This window comes from Pongo abelii, chromosome 1 (assembly GCF_028885655.2).
Source record: "Pongo abelii isolate AG06213 chromosome 1, NHGRI_mPonAbe1-v2.0_pri, whole genome shotgun sequence".
NCBI lineage: Eukaryota > Metazoa > Chordata > Mammalia > Primates > Hominidae > Pongo > Pongo abelii.
The window spans coordinates 232,169,108-232,195,623 of record NC_071985.2 but is presented as its reverse complement, the minus strand read 5'-3'; the positions used below and the strand labels follow the sequence as shown (position 1 = coordinate 232,195,623).

At 58.2% G+C, this 26,516-nt stretch overlaps 1 protein-coding gene across 9 annotated transcripts in view; it reads right to left on the bottom strand.

Moving 5' to 3' along the window:
- Positions 1 to 26,516, bottom strand: part of CFAP74 (cilia and flagella associated protein 74) — an 81,919-nt gene that overhangs the window by 1,767 nt on the left and 53,636 nt on the right. For all 9 annotated transcript variants that reach the window (XR_008526174.1, XM_054557474.1, XM_054557478.1 and 6 more), the window contains exons 19-35: positions 23,625 to 23,689; positions 22,953 to 23,075; positions 20,761 to 20,882; positions 18,530 to 18,658; positions 16,810 to 16,897; positions 16,089 to 16,262; positions 15,351 to 15,484; positions 8,042 to 8,318; positions 5,610 to 5,708; positions 4,681 to 4,820; positions 3,975 to 4,109; positions 3,733 to 3,842; positions 3,538 to 3,593; positions 3,310 to 3,429; positions 2,861 to 3,016; positions 1,517 to 1,646; positions 58 to 212 (exon numbers count right to left, since the gene is read on the bottom strand). Coding sequence is in view for 8 of the 9 variants with exons in the window: in XM_054557474.1 (XP_054413449.1) it covers positions 58 to 212; positions 1,517 to 1,646; positions 2,861 to 3,016; positions 3,310 to 3,429; positions 3,538 to 3,593; positions 3,733 to 3,842; positions 3,975 to 4,109; positions 4,681 to 4,820; positions 5,610 to 5,708; positions 8,042 to 8,318; positions 15,351 to 15,484; positions 16,089 to 16,262; positions 16,810 to 16,897; positions 18,530 to 18,658; positions 20,761 to 20,882; positions 22,953 to 23,075; positions 23,625 to 23,689 (2,213 nt within the window). In the remaining variant the exon portion in view is untranslated. The remainder of the gene's footprint in view (positions 1 to 57; positions 213 to 1,516; positions 1,647 to 2,860; positions 3,017 to 3,309; positions 3,430 to 3,537; positions 3,594 to 3,732; positions 3,843 to 3,974; positions 4,110 to 4,680; positions 4,821 to 5,609; positions 5,709 to 8,041; positions 8,319 to 15,350; positions 15,485 to 16,088; positions 16,263 to 16,809; positions 16,898 to 18,529; positions 18,659 to 20,760; positions 20,883 to 22,952; positions 23,076 to 23,624; positions 23,690 to 26,516) is intronic.

Sequence of the window (26,516 nt, the reverse complement as noted above, 5' to 3'; positions counted from 1 at the left end):
AGGCTCTGGGTGGGGCCAGGGCCGGGCCGGGCTGAGCTTGCAGAGCCAGAGCCGCACCTTTTCAAAGAGCACCACCTGGAGCCTGTCGGAGAAGTAGAGGCTCTCGTGGTCGGGGCTGAAGGTGACAGTGAAGTCCTGCGTCTTCCCGGGGTCCATAACGCCCTTGACCGGGGCCACGCTGAACACGCTCTGACCATTGAGATTCTGCGTCCCTGTGGGTAGGGTGGGGTGCAGTTTGGCCTTCTCCACCTGCAATCACTGTCTGCCCTCCAAGCCTTGCTGCATAGAGTTCTGCACCCTGCCCGCCCCCCGCAGAGCCCCTGTCCTGCCCGGTCCCCCCAATGGCCTTGCGCCCCCCACTCCTCCCATGGATCCAAGCGCCCCCCATCTCACTGTCCCCCCATCTCACTGTCCCCCCCAGCTCACTGTCCCGCCCAGCTCACTGTCCCGCCCAGCTCACTGTCCCCCCCCGCTCACTGCCCCCCCCGCTCACTGTCCCCCCCCGCTCACTGCCCCCCCAGCTCACTGCCCCCCCAGCTCACTGTCCCCCCCCAGCTCACTGTCCCCCCCAGCTCACTGTCCCCCCCCAGCTCACTGTCCCCCCCAGCTCACTGTCCCCCCCCAGCTCACTGCCCCCCCCGCTCACTGCCCCCCCCGCTCACTGTCCCCCCCAGCTCACTGTCCCCCCCAGCTCACTGCCCCCCCCAGCTCACTGTCCCCCCAGCTCACTGTCCCCCCCAGCTCACTGCGCCCCCCAGCTCACTGCGCCCCCAGCTCACTGCCCCCCCAGCTCACTGCCCCCCCAGCTCACTGCCCCCCCAGCTCACTGTCCCCCCCAGCTCACTGCCCCCCAGCTCACTGCCCCCCCAGCTCACTGTCCCCCCCAGCTCACTGCCCCCCAGCTCACTGCCCCTCCAGCTCACTGCCCCCCAGCTCACCAACCGCCCATCTCACTGCCCCCCATCTCACTGCCCCCCATCTCACTGCCCCCCAGCTCACCGCCCCCCCAGCTCACCGCCCCCCAGCTCACCAACCGCCCCCCATCTCACTGCCCCCCCTCATCTCACTGCCCCCCCAGCTCACTGCCCCCCCAGCTCACCAACGGCCCCCCATCTCACCAACCACCCCCCAGGTCACCAACCGCCCCCCCAGCTCACCAACCGCCCCCCCCAGCTCACCGCCCATCCCCCAGCTCACCAACTGCCCCCCAGCTCACCGCCCCCCCAGCTCACCAACTGCCTTCCCCAGCTTACCAACCGCCCCCCCAGCTCACCGCCCCCTCCAGCTCACTGCCCACCCCCCAGCTCACCGCCCAGCCCCCCATCTCACCAGCCGTCCCCTCCCCGGCACACCGCCCACCCCTCCATCTCACCAACCACCCCCCTCCAGCTCACCACCCGCCCCCACCAGCTCACCGCCCGCACCCCACCTCATTGCCCAGCCCCCGATCTCACCAACCGTCCCCCTCCAGCCCACCGCCCACTCCCCCAGCTCATCGCCCACCCCCTCAGCTCACCGACCACCTCCGTCCTCTGGGAGGGCGAGCTGAGGAACTGCGGCAGCTGCTGCTGGCCCCGGCCCCGGGTGCTGGAGAGGCTCTCCAGGTGCATGGAGAACTTGATGGGGAGCAGAGAGTTGTTCTGCAGCTGCAGAGAGCGGGCCGCGGTCACCGCCCGCCAGCCCCTGCCCGGCTGCCCCCTTCCTGTCGTCAGTGCCCAGGACTTGGCTGCTGCTATGATGCCACACCCAGGTGGGGACCCAGGTGGCCTGATGACGCCAGCACACGTGGCAGTTTATTGAGCTGTGTGCCAACATCCCTTCTTCCAGCCTCTCATCAGCCTTTGCTAGGCTGGGGCTCAGCTTCCCTGCCTAGGGCGCGTGGACAGCTCTGAGGTGCCACCTGTCCTTCAGGGCACCTGAGTCTTGCTCAGGCCCAGCTTAGTTGAACCCACGTCCCCGCCTGTGTCCTCCCTGCCTTCATCCCCTCTCCTTAGAGCACCCTTTCTCCATGCAACGCCCGTCTCAGGCCCTGCCTCCAGGACCTGCCATGAGCTAGGTGGAGAAGCAGGTGTCCCTCCCGGACCCACGCTCATGCGAAGGCATGAGGGCACACAGAGCAGTGCGAAGGCATGAGGGCACACAGGGCAGTGCGAAGGCATGAGGTCACACACTGGTGCGAAGGCATGAGGGCACATGCTGGTGCAAAGGCATGAGGGCACACACTGGTGCGAAAGCATGAGGGCACATGCTGGTGCGAAGGCATGAGGGCACACAGGGCAGTGCGAAGGCAGGAGGGCACACGCTGGTGCAAAGGCATTAGGGCACACGGGGCAGTGCGAAGGCATGAGGGCACGCGGGGCAGTGCGAAGGCATGAGGGCACGCGGGGCAGTGCGAAGGCATGAGGGCACGCGGGGCAGTGCGAAGGCATGAGGGCACACGGGGCAGTGCGAAGGCATGAGGGCATGCAGGGCAGTGCGGCTCACCGCAGAGGGCTGCAAACCCTTGCCCCTGGGTGGCTGAGCTGAGCTCCAAAGGAGTGAGTTCAAGTAGCAGGGCAGGGGGTGGTGGGTGGGGGGAGCTCTGTGCAGGGGCTGAGGAGGAGGGACAGGGAGTGCCAAGGAGGACAGGGAGGTGGGGAGGACTAGGGGACATCTGCAGCCTCCCCAGAGAAAGGCCCCGTGTTCCCTGCAGGAGAGGGCAGCAGAGGCGGCAGCTGTGTAGACGAGGGGTAGAGGGGGCCACCAGTGTCCCCACGGGCTCTCCGACCCACGGGTCACTTTGACAGCTGGCCTGAGTCCTGCCTGGTGGAAACCCCTCCTGGGAGGCTGGAGCCAGCACCAGGGCCCACGTGTGCTTCACCTTGAAGCCTGAGGACACAGACTCTCCGGCAATCACATAGCCCATGTTGAGGACGCTGCCTTCAATGGAGCACGTGATCATGGACGCCACGCCAGTGCCCACGAGGGTGAGGGTGAGTGTGCCTCTCTTGGTGATGATGTCCAGTGTTTCTTGAGCCTGAAGAGACCACATCCCTCAGCTAGGAACAGATGTCTGCTGGAGCCACGAGGGGAGCTCTGCCTCAGGGGCAGTGGGTTCTCAATGCCGGAGTTGAGACAGCGCTGGGAGGGCTCCGTCAGCTCCGCTCACTTGGTGGCTGGTGTGAGGGCCTGGGGGCCAGGCTGCTCGCAGACCCAGGCTTGGTCAGTTCCGGGCCTGAGCACAGGTGATGCCCGGCCCGGCCAGCGCCTTTGTCCTGCAGTGTGGGGAGCCTTGGGCCGCAGTGCGGTGGGGGTGGGCCTGGTACTCACCAGGATGCTCTCGTGGGGAGAGAAGGACAGCACCAGGACCTGGGTCTCACCCGCACGCAGCAGGCTGGAGTGGTTCAGCAGGACAAAGGGGCCGTTGGGGTTCAGCAGGGAGAAGTCCAGCTGAGGGTCCACGTCAAGGAGGGGATACGGGTGTCTGCAGGCTCTACCACGCCCTCCCCCGTCCCTGCTCCCACCCCGCAGCCGCCTGAGCTGGGTGGACAAGGACACGGTCAGATCCTCGAGAGAGACGTTCTGGATGGAGACCTTCTTGATACTGCGGTGCCCTGAAATGGGGCAGGGAGCGTCAGGCCACAGCCCCAGGCCCCAGGGAGCACCTCTGCCAGGGGTGGGCCATGGGGCTGGGGGAGGCGTGGGTGTGCCTGGGCACCGGGGTGGAGGTGTGTGTGGGGCTTAGCGTCTCACCCACAGCGACGTCGCCGAAGTTAAAGATGGTCTTGCCTTTATGGGATGTCACCACAACAGATGGTGCCACCGTCGGGCACCACAGCTCCAGGTACAGGGTGTTGTGGGGGCTGGGATAGGAAGGGTATGCTGAGGGCAGGGTGGGCAGCCCCCTGCCCACCCAGGCCCCAGAGTCGGGCAGTAGCAGAGGGACAGCACGTTTGCGGCTGACCACACCCCATTCTGGCCAGAGCACCCCGTACCTGAAGCTCAGGGGTTCTGACCCCTTCCTGTCTTTGATGTCGCCACTGGCAACAACACAGGGAACTACAAATGTGTCAAACTTCGCCTGGAACGCTCTGACCAGGGTGGCTCGGGCAGCCTGGTACTCGTCGGAACTAGAAGGAAGTCAGAGGCGTGCACTCCTGCCTTGCCCCCACCCACCATCGGCCCAGGCTGGACCTGCAGCTCTGCCTCAGGGTCCCAGGGTCCCAGGCAGTGGCTGTCCCAGTTGTGCCTGACAAGCTGGCTTTTCCACCCTTCTCTGGCTCCTGTGGGGGCCTCGTCGCTCACTTCAGGTCCTCGTCAGCTGGTCGCTGGAGGCTAGGGGTTGGGGCAGGTGCCTTTGGCCCCTGGCTAGAGAGCCATGTTCCTTCCTGGGGCCACAGGCACCCATCAGAGCTTTCCCAGGGCTCATTCTGCACCCAGGGGGGCTGGGTGGGGGGTGGTGGCTTTGCTCCCCACCCGTGGATTGAGGCTGTGTGCAGGGGTGTCAGGCCTGGGGGAATGGGGTGGGCAGGTCCCAGGAAGGCAGCACCTGGATCCAGCTGTGTCTGAAGCCGTCCGTCCTTCCAGCCACGCGGGTCATTCCGGGCAGTCTGTAGGGAGGGGACTCTCCACAGGGGCCACAGTGGGTCCCACCAGAGGGGCCTGGAAGGAAGCAGGTGGGGCAGCCCCTCCCGGACCCACCTGGGCTTCAGCTCCCGCTTCTGCATCTCCAGGACGTGGGGGACAGAGACTTTGAACAGCTTGTCGCGGTTCTGCGCTCGAAGAACGGAGAATGACAGTCTATGCAGGTCTTTCCTCTGGGGGGCCATATCCTTTCGGAACTGTGGGGGAAGCGACTGGCTGCGGGGCTATGCAGGGCCCTAAAGAGCCAGCTGCACCCTGTGGCTCCTCTACGGCCAGTGCAGGAACCGCGGGAGCCCCAGTTTGGATTGTATGGGGATGCAAAAGCCGACCGGCTCCAGAGGAAGACAGTAGCCAGTGCGGAGGGGCACACAGACCCCCACAGAGCTGCTCACAGACTGCAGCATCTGCTTCACCAGAGGATAAACCGAGGCACGAAGGAGTGAGGAGGCGGCCAGAACCGGAGTCCCCACCCTGGTGCCTTCCCCCATCTTCACCGCGGAAGGCCGAAGGCAAGTGCTTCCCCTCGTGTGCACGCCCAGGAGAAACCCAGGCTGGGAAAGGCAAACACTTGGGAGGAAGCCAGGCCGGGAAGGGCGCATCTGGAGTGTGGCAGGAGCCTCGAGGCCACCTCCAGGGCCGGCACTTGTGGGGCAGATTCTGCAGGACACTCCGTGTTTCAGGTGCGCCTCCCGGGGCCTCCAGGTTGTTGGAGGGGCCCTTCATTGCAACCGCCGCACCCCTGGGTCACAGCCCCTACTGCCCCCACCTCCAGAGCCCACCCTTCCCTGCTCCCGCCTGGTAGTGCCTTCCAGAGAGGCGAGAGGGTCTTGGTGAGCAAGCTTTTTAAGCTCTCAGATACAGCTTGACATGTGCATTGCTTGGGAAACGTCTACCCTGTGCTCCCGGCACCTGGCCGGGGCGGTGGAGTTTGTTCCCGCAACAGGACCTTCCCCGACCCACGCCCCTCCTTCCCAGGCCCCACGCACAGATTTGGTCTCCATTTCTCTGTTCAGGAGCGGGAGGGCTTCCTGGCGGATCAGCTTCTCGGGCAGCACGGGCCGGAAGGCCACCTGGACCAGGCACCTCTGAGGAGAGACCAGGGTGAGCACAGGGGCTGCCACCTCCCTCCACCCCCCAGGAGCCCCTGCTGGCACTCTACCGTCCTCCGCCCGTGGACTCCCCTCAAGGTCACCTCCCCCTTGAGATTTCAGCCTGCGTGCCCCTTCAGGAAGGCCCTCCCTGACCTCTGTCCTCCAGGAAGCGGGGGCGGGCTGCAGGCGTGAGCACCAAGCCCTCTGGCCATGCAGGGTGGGGGTCCCGTGATTGGAGGTGCTGACAGTAGAGTCCTGGACAGGCCGGGACCAGGTCCCCTGTCCATGGGGCAGCAGCGACAGCTGAGCCTGCCCTTTCCTTGAGTTTTACGGGCGAGTCCCACACCCTAACCTGTCCCTACCAGCTTTTCCAAGGAGCCTCCATTTTGGAAATGGCTTCCCACAGAAGGGTCCTTCCATGACAGAGCCCACAGGCAGTGTGCAGTGTGGGGTTGGGGGCGACATGGTGCGGGTGGGGGAGAGGGTGGGGAGAGGGGACAGGGCTGGGGTGGGAGGAGAGAGGGTGGGGGAAGGGAGGGAAGGGAGAGAGGGTGGGGGGAAGGAGGGAGGGGAGATGGTGAGGGGAGGGAGGGAAGAGGATAGGGGAGGGAGAGAGGGGAGAGGGTAGGGGAGGGAGGGACAGGAGAGGGTGAGGGGAAGGAGGGAGGGGAGAGGGTGGGGGGAGGGAGGGAGGGGAGATGGTGGGGGGAGGGGGGAGAGGGTGAGGGGAGGGAGGAGAGAGGGTGAGGGAAGGGAGGGGAGAGGGTGGAGGAGGGAGGGAGGAAAGAGGGTGGGGGAGAGATGGAGGGACAGGAGAGGGTGGGGGAAGGGAGGGAGGGGAGAGGGTAGGGGATGGTGGGAAGAGGGTATGGGAGGGAGGGAGAGGATAGGGTGAGGGGAGGGAGGAAGGGAGGGAAGAGGGCAGGGGAGGGATGGAGGGAGGGGAGAGGGTGGGGGGGAGGGGAGAGGGTGGGGGGAGGGGAGAGGGTGGGGGAGGGAAGGAGGGGAAATGGTGAGGGGAGAGGGTGGGGGGAGGGGAGAGGGTGGGGGGGAGGGGAGAGGGTGGGGGGAGGGGAGAGGGTGGGGGGAGGGGAGGGATGGAGGGAGGGGAGAGGGTGGGGGGGAGGGGAGAGGGTGGGGGGGAGGGGAGAGGGTGGGGGGAGGGGAGAGGGTGGGGGGAGGGGAGAGGGTGGGGGAGGGGAGAGGGTGGGGGAGGGAAGGAGGGGAAATGGTGAGGGGAGAGAGGGAGGGAGAGGGTAGAATAGTAGGGAGGGAGAGAAGGAGGGGAGAGGGTGGGGGGGGAGAGGAAAGCATGGGGGGGGAGGGAGGGGGGAGATGGTGAGGGGCCAGAGGGAGGGGAGAGGGTAGGGTAGGGAGGGAGGCAGGGAGGGGAGAGGGTGAGGGGGGGGAGGGAGGGAGGGGAGAGGTAGAGGAGGGAGGGGTGAGGAGAGGGAGGCAGGGGAGAGGGTGGGGGAGGGAGGGGAGAGGATGGGAGAGGGAGGGGAGAGGATGGGGGAGGGAGGGAGGGGAAAAGGTAGGGGAGGGAGGTAGAGGAGGGGAGAGGGGAGGGAGAGAGGGGAGGGAGTGGAAAGGGGAGGGAGGGGAGAGGGGAGGAAGGGGAGGGGGTAGGGGAGTGAAGGAGGGGAAATGGTACAGGAGGGAGGGAGGGGAGAGGGTAGGGAGGGAGTGAGGGGAGAGGGTAGGGGAGGGAGGGGAGAGCTGCATCTGCAGTAACGTGTGTGGGGGTGAGAACCATCACCAAGTGGCTTTTGCTAAGTTGAATGAAATGCATTTCGAATCACTGCATTCATTGAAATCCCATGTGAGCCAACTGTCCCTCACATTCTCCTCCTCACTTAGGCCTTCGGCAGCCCTCAGGGTCACCCGAAGGCCCTGCCAGGCCCCAAGCTTTCTGCTCTGCAGGAAAGGTAGAGTGCTGGGTGGGAGTGGCCGACGCCCTCTGCTCCCAGTCGGCCTGCGAGGTCCGCAGGTGCAAAGGACTACACAGCCTTCCCCAGTCTCAACCTGGGAGCCCCGGCTGGGTTCCGGCCAGGCCAGCAGCCTGGGGAGCTCCTGCCTCTCGGGGTCAGGCTGGACCAAGAGCACTGTGACCCCCCCTGACGGGGGTGGCCCTGGGCCCCCATGCACATTGACCATGGAGCCTTCCTCGGCCCTGCTTGGGTCTGATGAGGGTCGGGTTCACTCCCGCCCGTGTTCTCCGGGTTGAAACCCTGTGATTAAGGGTGGGCAGAGCCAGACACCCCGGGGGTAAATGCAGGTGGCGTGGAGCCCCTGCTTCCCAGCCTGCGTGTGGGGCCCCCACCCACCTTTCCTGGCCACACGGTCCCCACCGAGGGTGAGATGGTGATAGGCGAGTCTGGGGGCAGCAGGAACTCGAAAGACGTGGGCCCCACGGGAGAGGCGTCTTCTGAGCCAATGCGGGGCTTGGAGTGGGTCCGCGAGCTCATGCTCAGGTGAGAGTTGATGACGTACACCGTAGCCACGGAGGTGTCGTATAGGGCCGTGGCCGCAAACTTGATCTGGTAGTGGGACAGCTCCAGGGGTGGGTGGACGCCTACAGCCCGGCAAGACAGCTTGAAGCACCTGCAAGCAGCAGCATGGGAGGCCCTCAGCCGTGCAGGGCGTCTGTGTCCCTCTGCAGCAGGCGCAGGGGCTGCTGGGTGGAGGACAAGCCCTGGGTGAGGCTCACAGGGACATGCATGTTCCTGCAGCCCAGGGGGTCACTGCGCCGTTAACAAATTTCGAAAATACAGCGTATCCTTGTGCACGTTTTAGGTGGGTAGCTAAAAATTTTAAAACATATTTATTCATTTATAAATAGAGATGGAGTCTCGCTCTGTTGCCCTAGGCTGGAGTGCAGTGGCACCACGACAGCTCACTGTAGCCTCGAACTCCTGGTTCAAGGGGTCCTCCTGCCTCAGCCTCCCAAGTAGCTGGGACTGCAGATGCGTGCCACTGTGTCCTGGCAACAAGTTTAATAGTTGCAAAGGAAGTTGCAAAGGAAATTTCTAGCTTATTTTGTTCAATATTTATTGACATTTTAAAAACGTTTTAAAAACGGATCTCTTTCTCTAAATGTAAGCAGAGGTGTCTATGAGGCCCATTATGGGCAAGTTGATTCCTGCCACCATCCATTGAAAAGACGCCAGGACCTGGTTATTTTAACCATTGGAAACTTCACATTTCATATTTTCCTCGAATGCCTATTTCCACTGTACTTTCCCCATTGATTTTTGTCCTAATTGTATATATTTTATGCTGTAAAGGACAATACTCCTATCACATTTGTCAGTAACAGAAAGTGTTCATTCATATGCTGTAATATTCAAATACATATTTTTATGTCCTGTGACCACAGGCTCTAAATGCTTTAAAAAATTCTTTAAAAAGGCCGGGGTTGGTGGCTCATGCCTGTAATCCCAGCACTTTGGGAGGCCAAGGCGGGTGGATCACGAGGTCAGGAGATCGAGACCATCCTGGCTAATACGGTGAAACTCTGTCTCTACTAAAAAATACAAAAAATTAGCCAGGTGTGGTGGCGGGCGTCTGTAGTCCCAGCTACTTTGGAGGCTGAGGCAGGAGAATGGCATGAACCTAGGAGGTGGAGGTTGTGGTGAGCCGAAGTTGCCCCACTGCACTCCAGTCTGGGTGACAGAGTGACACTCCCGTCTCAAAAAAAAAAAAAAAAAACTTAAAAAAATTCAGAAAAATGTAGGCCGAGCGAGGTGGCTCACGCCTGTAATCCCAGCACTTTGGAAGGCCGAGGCGGGCGGATCACGAGGTCAGGAGATCGAGACCATCCTGGCTAACACGGTGAAACCCCGTCTCTACTAAAAATACAAAAAAATTAGCCAGGCGTGGTGGCGGGCACCTGTAGTCCCAGCTATTTGGGAGGCTGAGGCAGGAGAATGGCGTGAACCCAGGAGGCGGAGCTTGCAGTGAGCCGAGATCATGCCACTGCACTCCAGCCTGGGCGACAGAGCGAGACTTCGTCTCAAAAAAAAAAAATGTAGTGATGGGGTGTTGCCCAGCCTGGTCTCAAATTCCTGGACTCAAGTGATCCTCCTGTTTCAGCCTCCCAAAGTGCTGGGATTACGGCCGTGGTGCCCAGCACTCACTAAAATTATTTTTGAGTGGAGATGTTATTGATTATTATTAGTAGTCAATTTTTTTCTTTTCTTTTCTTTTCTTTTTTGAGACAGAATCTCGCTCTGTTGCCCAGGCTGGAGAGCAGTGGCGTGATCTCAGCTCACTGCAACCTCCGCCTCCCGGGTTCAATGATTCTCCTGCCTCAGCCTCCCAAGTAGCTAGGATTACAGGCACCCACCACCACACCCGGCTAATTTTTTTTATTTTTAGTAGCGATGGTGTTTCACTGTGTTAGCTAAGATGGTCTCGATCTCCTGACCTCGTGATCCGCCTGCCTCGGCCTCCTAAAGTGTTGGGATTACAGGCGTGAGCCACTGTGCCCGACCTTTTTTTTTTTTTGAGATGGAGTCTCGCTCTGTCACCCAGGCTGGAGTGCAGTGGCGTGATCTCGGCTCACTGCAACCTCCGTCTCCAGGGTTCACGCCATTCTCCTGCCTCAGCCTCCCAAGTAGCTGGGACTACAGGCGCCCGCCACTACGCCCGGCTAATTTTTTTGTATTTTTAGTAGAGACGGGGTTTCAACGTGTTAAGCAGGATGGTCTCGATCTCCTGACCTCGTGATCCAACCGCCTCGGCCTCCCAAAGTGCTGGGATTACAGGTGGGAGCCACCGTGCCCGACTTTTTTTTTTTGAGATGGAGTCTCGCTCTGTCGCCCAGGCTTAGTGCAGTGGTGCAATCTTGGCTCACTGCAAGCTCTACCTCCCGGGTTCAAGTGACTCTCCTGCTTCAGGAGAGTAGCTGGGATTACAGGTGTGCACCACCTTACCTGGCTAATTTTTGCATTTTTAGTAGAGACAGGGTTTCACCATGTTGGCCAGGCTGGTCTCAAACTCCTGACCTCAGGTGATCCGCCCACCTCGGCCTCCCAAAGTGCTGGGATTACAGGCGTGAGCCACCGCGCCCGGCCCAACTATTCAGGTATTTCTATATTTTTCTTGTGTCAGTTGTGTATTTTGAGGAATTTGTCCATTTCCTCGAAATTGTCAGGTTCCCTGGTGTAAAGCTGTTCATCATGTTCTCTTCTTATCGTTTTGATATTTGTTAGGGTCTGTAGTGATGTTCCCTTTCGCTCCTGATATTGATGGTTTGTGTTTTCTCTTTTTATCCTGATTGGTCTTGCTAGGGGTAATGAATTTTATTAAATTGTACAAGAAAGACTTTTAGTTTGTTGTTTTTCTCTGTTGAATATTGCATTTCTATTTCGTTGACTTCCACTTTTACTTTTATTATGCCTTTCTTCTACTCTCTTTGGGTTTAATTTCCTGTGTTCTTTTCCTAATTCTTGAAAAGGAAGCTTAGATGGTTGATTTTCAAACCCTCTTTTCTAATATCTGCGTTTAGAGCTAGAAGCTTCCCACGAGGTGCTGCTCTGACAGCCCGCAGGCCTCAAACCTGATGGGTCCAACATGGAGCCTTTGGTGGTGCCCATGAGGATCAGTCACAAAAATACCCAGGCTGAGGGGAGACAAGCAAAATCCAGACCAGCGGCGGGGGTCTGAGGCCACCGACATGAGGTCCCGGTCTGCGTGGGGCTCTCCTAGTTTCAGCACTCAAAGTCCTGCGGCCTGAGAAACCCCTCAGTGCTGGGCACAGCAGCATGGTGGTCACTCTACATCTGTGCAAGTGTAGAAGTGTGTGTACGTGTGTGTGTTAGGTTATAGGTACACACATGTGTACATGTGTTAGGCTGTAGGTACACACGTACGTGTGTGTTAGGCTGTAGGTACACACGTGTGTACGTGTGTGTTAGGCTGTAGGTACACACGTGTACGTGTGTTAGGCTGTAGGTACACAGGTGTGTACGTGTGTGTTAGGTTGCAAGTACACACGTGTGTACGTGTGTTAGGTTGTAGGTACACACGTGTGGACGTGTGTGTTAGGTTGTAGGTACACACGTGTGGACATGTGTTAGGTTGTAGGTACACACGTGTGGACGTGTGTGTGTTAGGTTATAGGTACACACGTGTGGACGTGTGTGTTAGGTTGTAGGTACACACGTGTGTACATGTGTTAGGTTGTAGGTACACACGTGTGGACGTGTGTGTGTTAGGTTATAGGTACACAGGTATATAATGAAAATGTGACCCCTGGCATTCCTGGCAGTGATGGGCTCTGGGGAGGGAGGGAGAACAAAGACAGCTCCGACTTGAGGGAGAATGTTTGTTTCTGTAACAACAAAGAGAAATCAGAGGCAAGTAGGATAAAAGTCTAAGATCTGTATTTTGGGTGGAGGGTACACGATGTTGGCTTTCTGAGTTTGTGGATTATCTGAAAATGGAAGGGAGGAAGAGAGCAGAGGACTCAGAGCTAAGAAAGTTGGGACCTTTTGTTTTTAGCACTTCACACACGCACACACACACACACGCACACACGCACACACGCACACGCACACACACGCACACACACGCACGCACACACACACGCACACGCACACGCACACACACGCACACACACGCACGCGCACACACGCGCACGCACACACACGCACACACACGCACACACGCACACACACGCACACACACGCGCACACGCACACACGCACACGCAGACACGCACGCACGCACACACACGCACACACGCACGCACACACGCACACACGCACACACGCACACACGCACACACGCACGCACACACGCACACACACACACACGCACACACGCATGAACTGCAGGGGGCTCTGGAGCCATGGACTTAGAAAAGCTCTCTGAGAGGCCGGGCGCGGTGGCTCACGCCTGTAATCCCAGCACTTTGGGAGGCCGAGGCGGGCGGATCACCTGAGGTTGGGAGTTCGAAACCAGCCTGACCAACATGGAGAAACCCCGTCACTACTAAAAATACAAAAAATCCAGTTATCTGGGCATGGTGGTGCATGCCTGTAATCCCAGCTACTCAGGAGGCTAAGGCAGGAGAATCGCTTGAACCTGGGAGGCAGAGGTTGTGGTGAGCCGAGATCGCGCCATTGCACTCCAGCCTGGGCAACAAGAGCGACACTCCATCTCAAAAAAAAAAAGAAGAAAAAGAAAAGAAAAGCTCTCTGATCTGAGGCTGGGCGCGGTGGTTCACACCTGTAATCCCAGCACTTTGGGAGGCTGAGGCGGGTGGATCACGAGGTCAAGAGATCAAGACCATCCTGGCTAACACGGTGAAACCCTGTCTCTACTAAAAATACAAAAATTAGCTGGGCATGGTGGTGCACACCTATAGTCCAGCTACTCAGGAGGCTGAGGCAGGAGAATTGCTTGAACCCGGGAAGCAAAGGTTGCAGTGAGCCAAGATCATGCCACTGCACTCCAGTCTGGCGACAGAGCGAGACTCCGTCTCAAGACAAATAAGAAAAAAAAAAAAGAAAAAAAGAAAAAAAGAAAAGAAAAAATAAAAGCTCTCCGAACTGGGCTCCTTTCTGAGAGTGAGGAGGAGAGCCGGGCACAGTGGCTCACGCCTGTCATCCCAGCACGTTGGGAGACTGAAGCAGGAGGATCGTTTGAGGCTATGAATTTAAGACCAGCTTGGGCAACATAGTGAGACCCCGTCTCTACAAAAAATATAAAAATTAGCCAGGCATGGTGGCGTGTTCCTGTAGTCCTAGCCACACTCAGGAGGCTGAGGTGGGAGGATCGCTTGAACCCGGGAGGTGGAGGCTGAAGTGAGCCATGATTGCACCCCTTGCATTCAAGCCTGGGTGACAGAGCAAGACCCTGTCTCAAAAAAAAAAAAAAAATTAAAATGTAAAAGTTCAGAAAAAAATAATTGCACTTGAAAATGAGCAGTAGAAAATGGTTGAATCACAGGTGACATTGTTATGAGATGAGAGAGAATGAGGAGTGGAATTTATGTAAATGGTGAAGCAAACTGGGAAGCGTGTTATGAAGGAATCAAAGGCTGCAGCCTAAGGACTCCACGTGAGCCTCAAAGAGTTCAGAAAGTGATACAGGGTCGGAAACTGCAACATGGGCGTGATTACGGATGGAAGGTGCAAAGCACTGGGCACCAAAGGCGGCTGAGGGAGAGGCGCCGGGGCATTAACGCACCCTGGGGAAGGAGCCAGCGTGGCTTTTGAAGTGGTCTGGCTGCCTGACTAGCCCAGAGGTGCTGCTGCCGATGAACCCACAACACAGAACAGAGGAACATGTGAACTGACACCACAGGACAGCATCACACCTGTGGCAACTCCACAGAACAAACGCATCTGGCGTCTTCAATAAATACCTTTCAAGGACCACAGAGATGGAGGGAGGCCCCAGTGGCCCAGGTCAGTAGGACCCAAATGTGGGCGATTGTTTGATGAAAGCACAGAGGAATTCAGGGCAGAATGGAATCTTTTCAACAATGAGGCTGGAATAATTGCAAGCCTCTGTGCAAAAAAATGAACCTCAACTCGGCTCACATCTGAAACAAAAGCGATCAAAACGGACCACAGACCCAGCTGTGACTGCCCCCCAGTGTCTTGGCCTCTGCCCCAGAGCACATCCCTGGAGACTGATGATCCCAGCAGCAACAAGAACCCACGCAGGACCACCGGCCACCACTTGGGGTCCAGTTTCACCTCTCCCTCTCCACCACTTCCTTATCCCGCCCTCAGGCTCAGGGAGGTGCAGAGACTGGCTGGTTGCACAAGACCTCAGAGCACGCAGGGATTTACACCAGGTCCACCTCTGGACACAGGTCCACCCACCTGTGTCCAGAGGAGTGCCCTGCACAGCACGTGTGTATATACACATGCACGCACACAGTCTCACATAAATGCACTCATACACATGCACACACATGCACTCACGCATGGTCGCACACTCAGGCACTCACACATACAAGCACTCACATTCATTCACATTTATGCTCACACATACATGCACTCACACGCAACCTTACACACCCACATACATGCACTCACACACAAGGTGCGCACACACACACGTTCACTCACATGTGCTCACACTCATGCAAGCTCACACACCCACATACGCATACTCACACACATAGGCACTCACCCCCATACACTCACACACCTGCACTCACACATTCACACATTCACACAATCACTATGCTCACACACACACACTCCCACAGGCTCACATACAGTCTCACACTGACAAACACGCACTCACGCACACCCCCATATGTACTCACACCTACTCCTACAGTGATACGCCTGTATGCGCACACACGTTCATACACACACAGGCACACTCGCCTGTCCTCACACACATGCTCATACACACGCCCACGACACACACACACACACACACGGCTGAGCGGGCCCAGAACTCAAGGCTGCCTGGGTCCCTGGGTCCCAGGCCTGTCTGCACCCAGGTTTGAGGTTCCTGCCGGCCGGCAGTGCTGCCCAGCCCAGCCCTGTGGTCAGCCAGGCAGATGGGGTCAGAGGCGGGGATGTGGTGGTGCTGGGAAGGGTGGCCCCTCCCGAGCGGTCGCTCCAGGCCCACTGCGTCCCCTCTCCCTGGCAGGCTCACCGGTTGATCTCAGACTTGCAGGTCAGCTCGAAGCTGTGTTCCTCGGCCTTGGTGGGCTGGAAGATCACGTAGAACTGCAGCGTTTCCAGGGGCAGGATTGTCCCAAACCCATCGTTGGGCTGGACGTCCACAAACTGGAAATGGAAGAGTGCTCTGAGGGCGTGTCACGGGGAGACCACGTGGACACACGTGCGGCAGGGCTGTGAGTGTGAGAGTAAGAGATTAGTGTGATCATGTGTGAGCGAATGTGAGGGTGAGAGTGTGGCTGTGAACGAGTGTGTCAGCAAGTGTGTGAGTGTGAGCGCATGTGTATGAGTGCATGAGCAATTGTGAGCATGTGCATGTGTGTGCACGCGTATGTGTGTGTGTGTGCGGGGGGGAGAGAGAGAGAGGATGGTGGTGTTGGCGGCGGGGCAGCCCAGGGAAAGGTGAGGGGTGCCCAGGCTTGGGCCTCGTCCCAGCTACCTTGTGTAGCCCCAGCAGGGGAAAGTTTCAGAAGGAAGAGCGGGGAGAGGGATCTGGAGCGTGGGAGGTGCACAGGACCGAGGCAGAAGTTGGGCTGCACGCTCAGGGCTAGTGTGCAGGGTGGGGAGGCCCAGGCCTGGGGGGTGCAGCTGAGAGGCGGAAGTTGGGCCACACGCCCATGCGTGGGGGATCCTGGAGCAGTGGCCGCTGCATCCTGCCCCCAGGACTTCCCCGCCTTGTCCCTCTTGCCGCAGGCCTGGCTGCAGGAGGTACCTTAGGAAGCCTGACGAACCCAAACTCCTGGGGCAGCAGCGAGTGGTTGTAGAGGCTGATTTCCGTCCTGATGGCCTCATAGATGGTGCAGTAGCCAAAATCCACCTCCGAGGGATTGAGCTCCAGGTCCGAGGTGGTGACAATGGCATGTACGGTGAATTCCACTGGCTTGTTCTGAGGCACAAAGGGCACAGGCGCCCTCGCAGCCACTCGGAGACTTACCAAGTGCTCCCCAAACTCTGAGGCGCAACCACTGCTGCTGCCTGTGGCCATGGCCCACCGTTTCCAGGACACGACGAGGCCATCTTTTAATAAAACCCACTTCCCTGTGACCGCTCCCTGACATGGGGGGAGGAGCTGCGGGTGGGTGGCAGCTGGGAGCCAGCTGCAGGTGGAGTGGGGTGCATGTGTCTCTGTGTGTGGCACACGTGGGCACATAGACGTGTGCAGCTGAGTGTGTGGGGCACCCCTCATGTGTGCACATGCAGGTGCGGGTGCCTGGGACACAGCCCTGCTGGCCTGGATGGGCCTCGGAGGCCTCTCTCTGGCCCATGAGCACCCTCCCAGCAGGCAAGCCCCTCTGGCTGCTAGACGCCTCCTGGAAGGCAAGTGAGGATGAGCCCTTTTGGGGGCCCTCGCCCGGGTGCCGGGCCTGGCCTCCCAGGAAAGCCCCTGCTCCCCAGGAGCGCCCAGCATCCCTGGGAAGTGCCCCAACACAGACCTGGTCGGCCACCCATATGGTCATCGGGGCCTCCAGGACTCGGGTCTCCTTGTCAAAATACCTCCCCGCGTCCTCCGGGAGGGAGTGTCTGAAAGAGGCGGACGAGGCGAATGTGCTTTCCTCTTTCCATTGTGTGAAATGACAATAAGACCCACTGTCACTGGTGCTTCTACATCCTGTGAGAACTACGGCATCTCTGAAACATCAGCGCTGGGAGACGCATCACGCCGCCCTCCTGCTGTCTCACAGAACCCGCGAGCATGTGGCCCTGTGGCCCCGTGAGGGCTCTGGCGTGTCTAAGGAGCCAGTCACTCCCGCGAGCAACACAGGTGACTGTGACTCAAAAGCTGTGTTTAAATAAACAGGAATAAATTCAATAGTCATGTTTCAAATTGATATGGAGTTTGCATCGTAAAGGAATCCTAAAAAGCCCTTTAAAAATGCATTTTCACTTTAATCAGAGTTTGATCTCTGATTACATAAGTTAATGTTGTTAAAGAAATATCAGGAAAAGGGCCGGGCACAGTGGCTCACGCCTGTAATCCCAGCACTTTGGGAGGCTGAGGCGGGCGGATCACGAGGTCAGGAGATGGAGACCATCCTGCCTAACACGGTGAAACCCCGTCTCTACTAAAAAATACAGAAAATTAGCCGGGCGTGGTGACGGGCGCCTGTAGTCCCGGCTACTCGGGAGGCTGAGGCAGGAGAATGGCGTGAACCTGAGAGGCGGAGCTTGCAGTGAGCCGAGATAGCGCCACTGCACTCCAGCCTGGGTGACACAGCGAGACTCTGTCTCAAAAAAAAAAAAAAAGAAAGAAAGAAAGAAAGAAATATCAAGAAAAGTAAAATAAGAAAGAAAAACATCAGCCTCCCTGTCACAGGCGGCCAGTGGGGGCAAGTCCAGGAAGCAGCCGATTTTAAGCTCAGCTCCGCCCTGTTCCCCTCCTAGTCCCACCAGGTCCGTGCCTGCTGCGCCCACCTCCCCCACCTAGCTCCACTGAGCATCATTTGTCTGGACCTCGGTCCTGGCCCGGATGCTGAGGGCAGCTCTGGGGAGCTGGGATTGGACACAGGACGTCCAGTCTCCAAAGCACAACAAATGTTCAAGCGCAGAAATCAAAGTCCACCTGGCAAAAGCAGAGACCAGGGGATGCAGCCAGCAGGCCTGCGAAGAACCTTGGATTGGACGAGGGATGGCTGGGTGACAGGGACACCCTCAAGACACAGGTAAAGGAGCAAATGTCAGGTGTGCACTGAGCTCGAAACAGAACCCCAGGGAGTTACTGGGAAAGGGATGAAGACAGGGAAGACAGAGGGGGAGTGCACGGACCGCAGGGTACCCGTAGCAAGCCAGAGCCTTATCCTGGGCCACCTTATCCCGGCAGGTAGCAGACCCTCAGTGGCCATGAGAGCCGCGGGCCATGCATGGGAGATAGGCAGCCTCCCAATCTTTTCAACAACAAGGCTGGAATAATTGGAAACCTCTGTACAAAAAAATGAACTTCAACTCGGCTCACATCTTAAACAAAAGCAACCAAAACGGACCACAGACCCAGCTGTGACTGCCCCCCAGTGTCATGGCCTCTGCCTCAGAACACATCCCTGGAGGCTGATGATCCCGGCAGCAATGAGAACAGAGGAGTGGCCAGTGGCAAGGAGCGCCTCGGAGCCCACATCCTCCCACATCCTCCTGTCCCGGCCTTGGTGTCCTGGCACCTACCGCGGCAGGAACTTGAGCTGCACGGAGTAGGATGACTGTGCCTGGATGTAGCCTGTCTCAGGCAGGAGCTCCAGGTGGGCCCTCAGCTCCTTGCACACCTCGAACTTCAGGCGCAGGGCAGCTTTCGACCTGTGGGCGTGTTGCAGGGCACTCGGTCAGGTGCCACAGCCGTGATTCTGTGCGTGCTCAATGCCTGGAGTTATTAAAACATTTCTAGCACCCAAGCCCCCGACAGGTGCTCAGAGCCCACCCACTCCAAGCCATGCACGTGCACCTTGACAATCGGAGTCCTCAAAGCCCTGCTTTGTAAGGGTTGTTTTTTCTGAAATGAAATCTGATGAAGGATTCTTAAAAATAACCACATCGAAACGGAAGCATGGTCCTAATGGGCTCTCGGGAACCAGATGCTTTCCGGGAAGAGCACCTGCCAGGCAGCCCCTGGGTGCGGGGCCCTGGAGGGGACATGAGGGGTGGAAACCCTCCCTCCAAGGCTCTGCTCGCCTCCTGCCCAGGGCGTCCCCACATCCTGCAGCTTAAGCACAGGGCACGTGGGGGGCCTGGGACGGCCACAGGCCTTGGTGATGACAGCAGTCTCCAACCCAAGATGAGCCTGAGAGAGCCAAGGTACCCACCAGTCACCTGGGAGGCCCTGCGTCTGTCCGGTCCCTACCTCCGGCTCCCTTAAGCCAACAGCCTCCTCAGGACCACCTGGAGCCTCCCTGTTCCCACAGTGAAGCCTCCCTCCCCTCCCTGTCTTTGAGCCTCTGCTAAACACAGTGGTGTGGCCGCCCCGCCACAGCTGCCCCGGGCAATCCACGAGGGGGGACCCAGAGGGTGTGGCAGTGAGAAATCTCTCCTCCCTCCTGTGCTTCCACGCGACAGTCACCCATGCTGTGGCAGCCCCATCTCCGTCCATCACAGACCTGCCTCTGACCTCTGACCACTACCCAGAGGCCACCCACAGTGCGTCTGGGCACCCCGGCCTCTGTACCCCTACTGCTGGGCCCCATGGGAGGTGGGCGCCCGGGTGCTCGGAGACCGCACCCTCCCCATCTGGCAGATGCTGCTCTGCCTTCCGGTTCCCTTGTGGGGCCAGAGTCTACACAAACGAGCACATGGCTACACTGAGGTTCACACAACCACAGCCGGAGACCATCCACAGCGCTGAGCCCCACTCAGCCCTCAGTGCCCGACAGACATGCCCGGGCCCTTTCTGTCAAGTTTCCAAGGCCATTGAGAGGCTGTAGTAGGATGGATGCCGGAGGTGAGCAGACTCCACCGCAGCCACGCTAACACACGCAGCTGGCTCCCGGGTCACCGCAGGCTGCACATTCCCGGCCCATGCCTGGCCCACAGGAGTCGGACGGCAGGAGGGCAGGCGCCGCGGGAGCTGTTCCTACCCAGGTCACCGGGGAGAGGTGGCTGTGCCTGGGGCCGGTGCCCGGGGCCTCTGTGTCCACACACCCTGCTCCTTTGTGCTGGTGGCACAGGGGCTCCGTCATGGAAACCCCGCAGGCCCAGCCTCGCCATCCCTCTGCGCTTTCCCACCGGCGTGGCTGTTTAGGGCAGGCTGCTTGCTCTGATGTCTGGAGCCCTTGCCAAACCCTGCAAGTGGAGGCTTCCTCCTCCAGGCTCACCCTGCCTGTGTCCACGAGGGGCTGAGGACTCTGGCTGGGCCCAGGCGGGCAGTGTGTTTCCTGTGGCTGCTGAAAGACTCTGCCCCAAGCTTAGGGGCCCCGCACCACAGAGGTACATTCATTCCCTCCACGTCCTGGAGGTCAGAAGCCAAGACGGAGCTAAGGGTGAGGTGCGAGCAGGGCTGTGCCCTGTGTGGCTCTAGGGGACAGGCTTCTTCTCTCCTTTCACAGCCTCTAGAAGCTGCAGTGTCCCCGGGCTCGGGGCCCTTCCTCCATCTTAGAAGCCAACAGTGTGGTGTCTTCAAATCGGCCTGACTCTGAGCCTCCTGCCTCCCCGTGACGCCTCCCGTGATGACACTGGTGCCTCCCAGATGATCCTGGATCACCCCCCACCGAGGTCCCTCTCCCCAACCACATCTGCTAAGCACCCCCTTGCCACACAGGATGACGTTCCGGGCCTGGACAGCAGCCGTGGCAGCCCCAGGTGCCGTGTCCCCGCTGGCCACTGGGGGGCTCACCGCCTGTGCACAGGCAGGCAGCGGCTCACCCCGTGTGCATGAGTCACCCCGTGTGCATGGACAGGAGGGGGCTCACCGCGTGTGCACGAGCACGGAGTCCTGGTAGAGCCGGTCGTACATGCAGATCTTCAGGTCCACGCTGGGCTTCGGCACCCAGACTGGCACGTCGATGGCCACGCCCGTGACCCTGAAATGCAGCTGAATATGGACACATGAGCTCAGCAACAGGAGTTCCTTGGGCAAAGCAGGCAATGTTGGTGAGCACTGACACAGCTCCCAGGAGGAACGTTTCATGGGCTTGAGTTTTCTAACTCTTTGGGATGGCTGTGGCACTTTTCATATCATATCATTTAAAATGTTCTTTTTTCTTGAGACGGAGTCTCGCTCTGTCACCCAGGCTGGAGTGCAATGGTGCGATCTCAGTTCACTGCAACCTCTGCCTCCCGCGTTCAAGCAATTCTCCTGCCTCAGCCTCCCAAGTAGCTGGGATTACAGGCGCCCGCCACCATGCCAGGCTAATTTTTGTATTTTTAGTAGAGATGGGGTTTTGCCACGTTGGCCAGGATGGTCTTGAACTCCTGACCTCAGGGATCCACCCACCTCGGCCTCCCAAAGTGCAGGGATTACAGGCGTGAGCCACTGCGCCTGGCCAAATATTCTTTTTATTTTCAAAATGTTCAACTATTACTAGAACAGAATACTGGATCACCAAGTACCTACCACTCAGCTTCATACTCATTAACATTTAGGTGTTTAAAAAAAACTTTCTATGGCCGAGCACAGTGGCTCACACTTGTAATTCCAGCACTTTGGAGGCCCAGGTGGGAGGACTGCTTGAGCCCAGGAGTTTGAGACCAGCCTGGGCAGCGTGGCGAGACCCCCGTCTCTACAAAAAATACAAAACTTAGCCAGGCATGGTGGTGTGTGCCTGTTGTCCCAGCTACGTGGGAGGCTGAGGTGGGAGAATCGCTTGAACCCGGGAGGCAGAGGTTGCAGTGAGCCAAGACAGTGAGATCTGCTTCTCCCCAAGCACTGACTCCTGGGGCCTCAGGAGGTTAGAGAGGATGAGTAAGGTTTTGGGAGGGCCAGCAAGCCCCGGGCTGGTGAAGTGCAGCAGCCCAGCATGAAGCCGCCTAGGCAGTGGTACTGTCCTGGTGCTGTGAGGTGAGCCAAGGACTCTGAACACTGTCGAGGATGCCAGGAGCCTCAACCTGGGACAGGTGACTGCCCCAGCCCATGCGGGTGCATAGGGGGTGCAGAGAAATGTTTAAACATAGAAAGTTGTCACTTGGGGCTGGGCACAGTGGCTCACTCCTGTAATCCCAGCACTTTGGGAGGCCGAGGGGGGCGGATCACTTGAGGTCAGGAGTTCGAGACCAGCCTGGCCAAGACGGCGAAACCCCATCTCTACGAAAAATACAAAAGTTAGCCGGGTGTGGTGGCACGCACCTGTAATCCCAGCTACTCGAGAGGTTGAGGCAGGAGGATCACTTGAGCCCAGTGGTTAGAGGCTGAAGTGAACTGTGGTCCTGCCACTGCATTCCAGCCTGGGTGACAGAACGAGACCCTAAATCAAAAAAAAAAAAAACACCAGAAAAAAGAACAAAGGCTCTGTGTGTGTGCGCCTGTGCATGGGGGCCCTGTGTGTGCACGTGTGTACGTGTATCTGCGGAGGGCTCTGTGTGTGCACGTGTGTGCATGTGTGTGGGGGCTCTGCCTGTGTGCATGTATGTGAGGGGGCTCTGCGTGTGTGCATGTGTGTGAGGGGGCTCTGCATGTGTGCACGTGTGTGCGGGGGCTCTGCATGTGTGCGTGTGCACGTGTCTGTGGGGGCTCTGCGTGTGTGCATGTGTGTGCGGGACTCTGCGTGTGTGCGTGTGTACATGTGTGTGGGGGCTCTGCGTGTGTGCGTGTGCATGTGCCTGTGGGGGCTCTGCGTGTGTGCATGTGTGTGCGGGACTCTACGTGTGTGCGTGTGTACGTGTGTGGGGGCTCTGCATGTGTGCGTGCGTGCATGTGTATACATGCATGTGTTTGCATGGGCTTGTGTATGTGTGCTCGCAGCATGCCTGCCTGTGTATGCCAGTGTGCATGTGTGCACACTCGTGTGCGTGTGTGTGTTGTAAACTGTGGTGCTAACCATCCGTGCCACCAACTGGCCATCCCTGCATGGGCAAATGGCGACCTTGTGGCCAAGGGCAGCTGCCGCATGAGGCTGTGGAGGCAGGGGCCAGGATGTGTGTGTGGCGTGGCAGCAGGAATACTCACCGTGGGGCACTGGGGGTTCTTAAACGTGACCTTGAACCTGGCTTGGACGTCGCCTGGGACGACCGGGGTGAAGATGATGGGCACCTTGATGGAGCTGAAGGGGCCAATTTCCCCTTCTGTTATCTGCACAGGAAGAGATGCCATGGGGTCTGCCAGGCTTTATGGCTTTTCGGATCCCTTCCCAACCCTCACAATGGCATGTTGCTGCAAGGATGGAAGGTGGCGGGACCCGTGTCCCTGGGTGGCCACTTGGCCACAGATGTCCTGGGCCTGGCCCAGCCCTTGGAGGACTTACTGTCGTGGGATCCCAGCCAGCGGAGTTGGAGGCAGCCTGAACTCCTCCACATCCTCCCCCTGCTCATGAGCTCACGGCTGTGTCCCAGCCAGGGAGGCCACGGCCAGCATCCACCCCAAGTTTCACCAGTGCCCCACACCCGGGAAACAATCTGTGGCTCAGGTCCTGCACAGCCGGAGGCGGTGGCCCCATGCCAGCTGAGATTACAAGAGGCCTGGAGGCTGCAAGTCCCTGGTGGACACAGTCCGGCCCGTCTCTGGTCAAATGCAAGGGCCACCTGGCGGCGAGGGCCAGTGGGTTGGGGTGCAGCTGAGGCTGGGGGAAGGTGGGCGGTGTCTCGGATCGTGGCAGCTATTTTAGGGCCTAAGCTGGCTGACCTTCCCCAGCGTGATCTCCGTCTGCTCTTCACTGGGAGGTATCACTGTGGTTAATGTCTCTGGTTCTGGAAGAGAAGGGGGATCCAGAGGTGAGGGTTGGCAGGGTGGAGGCTGTGTGGCCCAGGCCCCCTTGGGACGTGGTCACCACCTCCAAACCCATATCCTGGGCTCTGTCCTTTCTGAACATAGTGGAGCCATCCATGTGGCCCCTTGGGGGACCCAGGCCCAGAGAGGGTGCAGCCAGTCCCCACCGTGCCCGGAGGGCTTTGGAAGCCCTTTCCCAAAGACCTCCATTTTCTCATGACCTGCCGGCCCCAGGGTGAGGGTATTAGAGGCTGGAGTGGGAAGGACAGCTAAGTCCAGAAAATTCTAAAACAGTATCATCTTTTGGGGATGTTTCTTCTCTTACCATCATATCTGGTAACCTAACTTCCCATAGCTGTAGCGTACGTGTTCCCTATGGGTACCTGCTACTGGCGTGTTTGAGTCATCACTTCCCTGTGGCAGCCTCCTGGTTTCCATCTGCCACTGGGTTCTGGGGGCACTAGCCGGCAGTTGGTCAGCAGCAAGGCCCCGGGTAGCAGAGCTGTTTCCTTGCAAGTCTGAGCAGGACTTTTTGTTGACTTTGCACCTGAACAGACACAATTCGAGAGGCACACGCAGGTTGGTGTTCTCCTTTGGCCTCTGTTGCGCTGCCGGGTCGGGTCAGAGCAGCTGGGCCACCAGCCAGGCCAGGTCACCGTGGGGAGCCCCAGTGGGCTTGCCAGAGCCTGCCCCGGGCTCAGCGACTGGACGGCAGAGCTCTTCAGGAGTCAGGTGACGACTTCGAAGCACCATGCACATCATTTCTGGGGTCTGGAGTTGTAAAGGCCGCAGCGACCCCTGATCTTTTTTTTTTTTTCTTTTAGATGGAGTCTCGGTCTGTCATCCAGGCTGGAGTACAATGGTGTGATCTCGACTCACTGCAACTTCTGCCTCCCGGGTTCAAGTAATTCTCCCGCCTCAGCCTTCTGAGTAGCTGGGATTACACGCACCTGCCATCACGCCTGGCTAATTTTTGTATTTTTAGTAGAGATGGGGTTTCACCATATTGGCTAGACTGGTCTTGAACTCCTGACTTTGTGATCCGCCCGCCTTGGCCTCCCAAAGTGCTGGGATTACAGGCGTGAGCCACCGCGCCCGGCCAAGGGTCCCCGGTTCTGAAAGCGGAAGAGGTGCGGCTGGGTCAGCTGCTCTCCACTCTGCCTGCCTCAGGAGTCACCACGGCAACAAGAACCTGGACCTGAGCCCAGGTGGTCAGATTCTGGGGCCAGCAGCTTTTTGGTTTTTAGAGATGAGGTCTCACTCTGTTGCCCAGGCTGGAGTGCAGTGGTGCAATCACTGCTCCCTGCAGCCTCGGCCTCCTGGTTTCAAGTGACCACGGGTGCATGCCGCCATGCTTGGCATATATATATATATATATACACACATATATATACTGGTAGAGACAGGGTCTTGTTATATTGCTCAGGCTAATCTCAAACATCTGGGCTTAAGCGATCCTCCTGCATTGGCCCTCCAAAGTATTGGGATTATAGGCATGAGCTACCATGGCCTGGCCTCCTTATTCTAGTCTTGTCTTTTCTTTCTTCTTTTTTTTTTTTTTTTTTGGCAGGGTCTCACTCTGTCACCCAGGCTGCAGTGCAGTGGTGTGATCACAGCTCACTGCAGCCTCAACTTCCCAGGCTCAAGCGATCCTCCCAGCTCAGCATCCTGAGTAGCTGGGACTACAGATGCATGTCACCACGTCTGGCTAATTTTTCTTCTTTGTAGAGATGGGGTCTCACCATGTAGTACTTTTCAATGTATTAAGCATCCTTATTTGATCTTTGATGTCTGATAATACCCATGTCTGAACCATGCAAGATAGCTGCAATTCATTCCTTCCTTCCCTCCCTCCCTCCTTCCCTTCCTTCCTTCCCTTCCTTCCTCTTTCCCTCCCTTCTTTCCTTCCCTTTCCCTCCCTCCCTTTCCTTCTTTCCCTCCCTCCCTTCCTTCTTTCCTTCCTTCCCCTCCCTTACTCCCTTCCTTCCTTCCCTTCCCCTTCCTTCCTTCTCTCCCTCCCTCCCTCCCTTCCTTTCCCTCCCTTACTCCCTTCCTTCCTTCCCTTCTCCTTCCTTCCTTCCTCCTTCCCTCCCTCCTTTCCTTCCTTCTTTCCTTCATTCCCTTCCTTCCCCTTCCCCTTCCTTCCTTCTCTCCCTCCCTCCTTCCTTCCCTCCCTCCTTTCCTTCCTTCCTTTCCTTTCCCTCCTTCTTCCCTCCCTCCTTTCCTTCCTTCTTTCCTTTCTTCCCTTCCTTCTCTCCCTCCTTCCCTCCCTTCCTTCTTTCCTTCCCTTCCCTCCCTCCCTCCCTCCCTTCTTTCTTTCTTTCTTTTGACAGAGTCTTGCTCCTTCACCCAGGCTGGAGTGCAATGGCGTGATCTCGGCTCACCACAACTTCTGCCTCCCGGGTTCAAGTGATTCAAGTGCCTCAGCCTCTCAAGTAGCTGGGATTACAGGTGCGTGCCACGACGTCTGTCAAATTTTTTGTATTTTTAGTAGAGATGGGGTTTTGCCATGTTGCCCAGGCTGGTCTTGAACTCCTGACCTCAAGTGATCCGCTTGGCCTCCCAAAGTGCTGGGATTACAGGTGTAAGCCACCGTGCCCGGCCAACCGCAGTACTTTCTGTTGTTTCTGTGTGAATGATTTTTTTCTATTTTTTTTTTTTTTTAAGGAATAAGTTGCATATAGTAAAATGGACTCTTCTTAGTGGAACTTTCTGCAAGTTTCGACAGATGCACGTGGTTGTACACTCATCGCAGCAACCAAGACACTGAACAGCCCCATCATGCCCACGTCACCCGTGCCCCTTTCT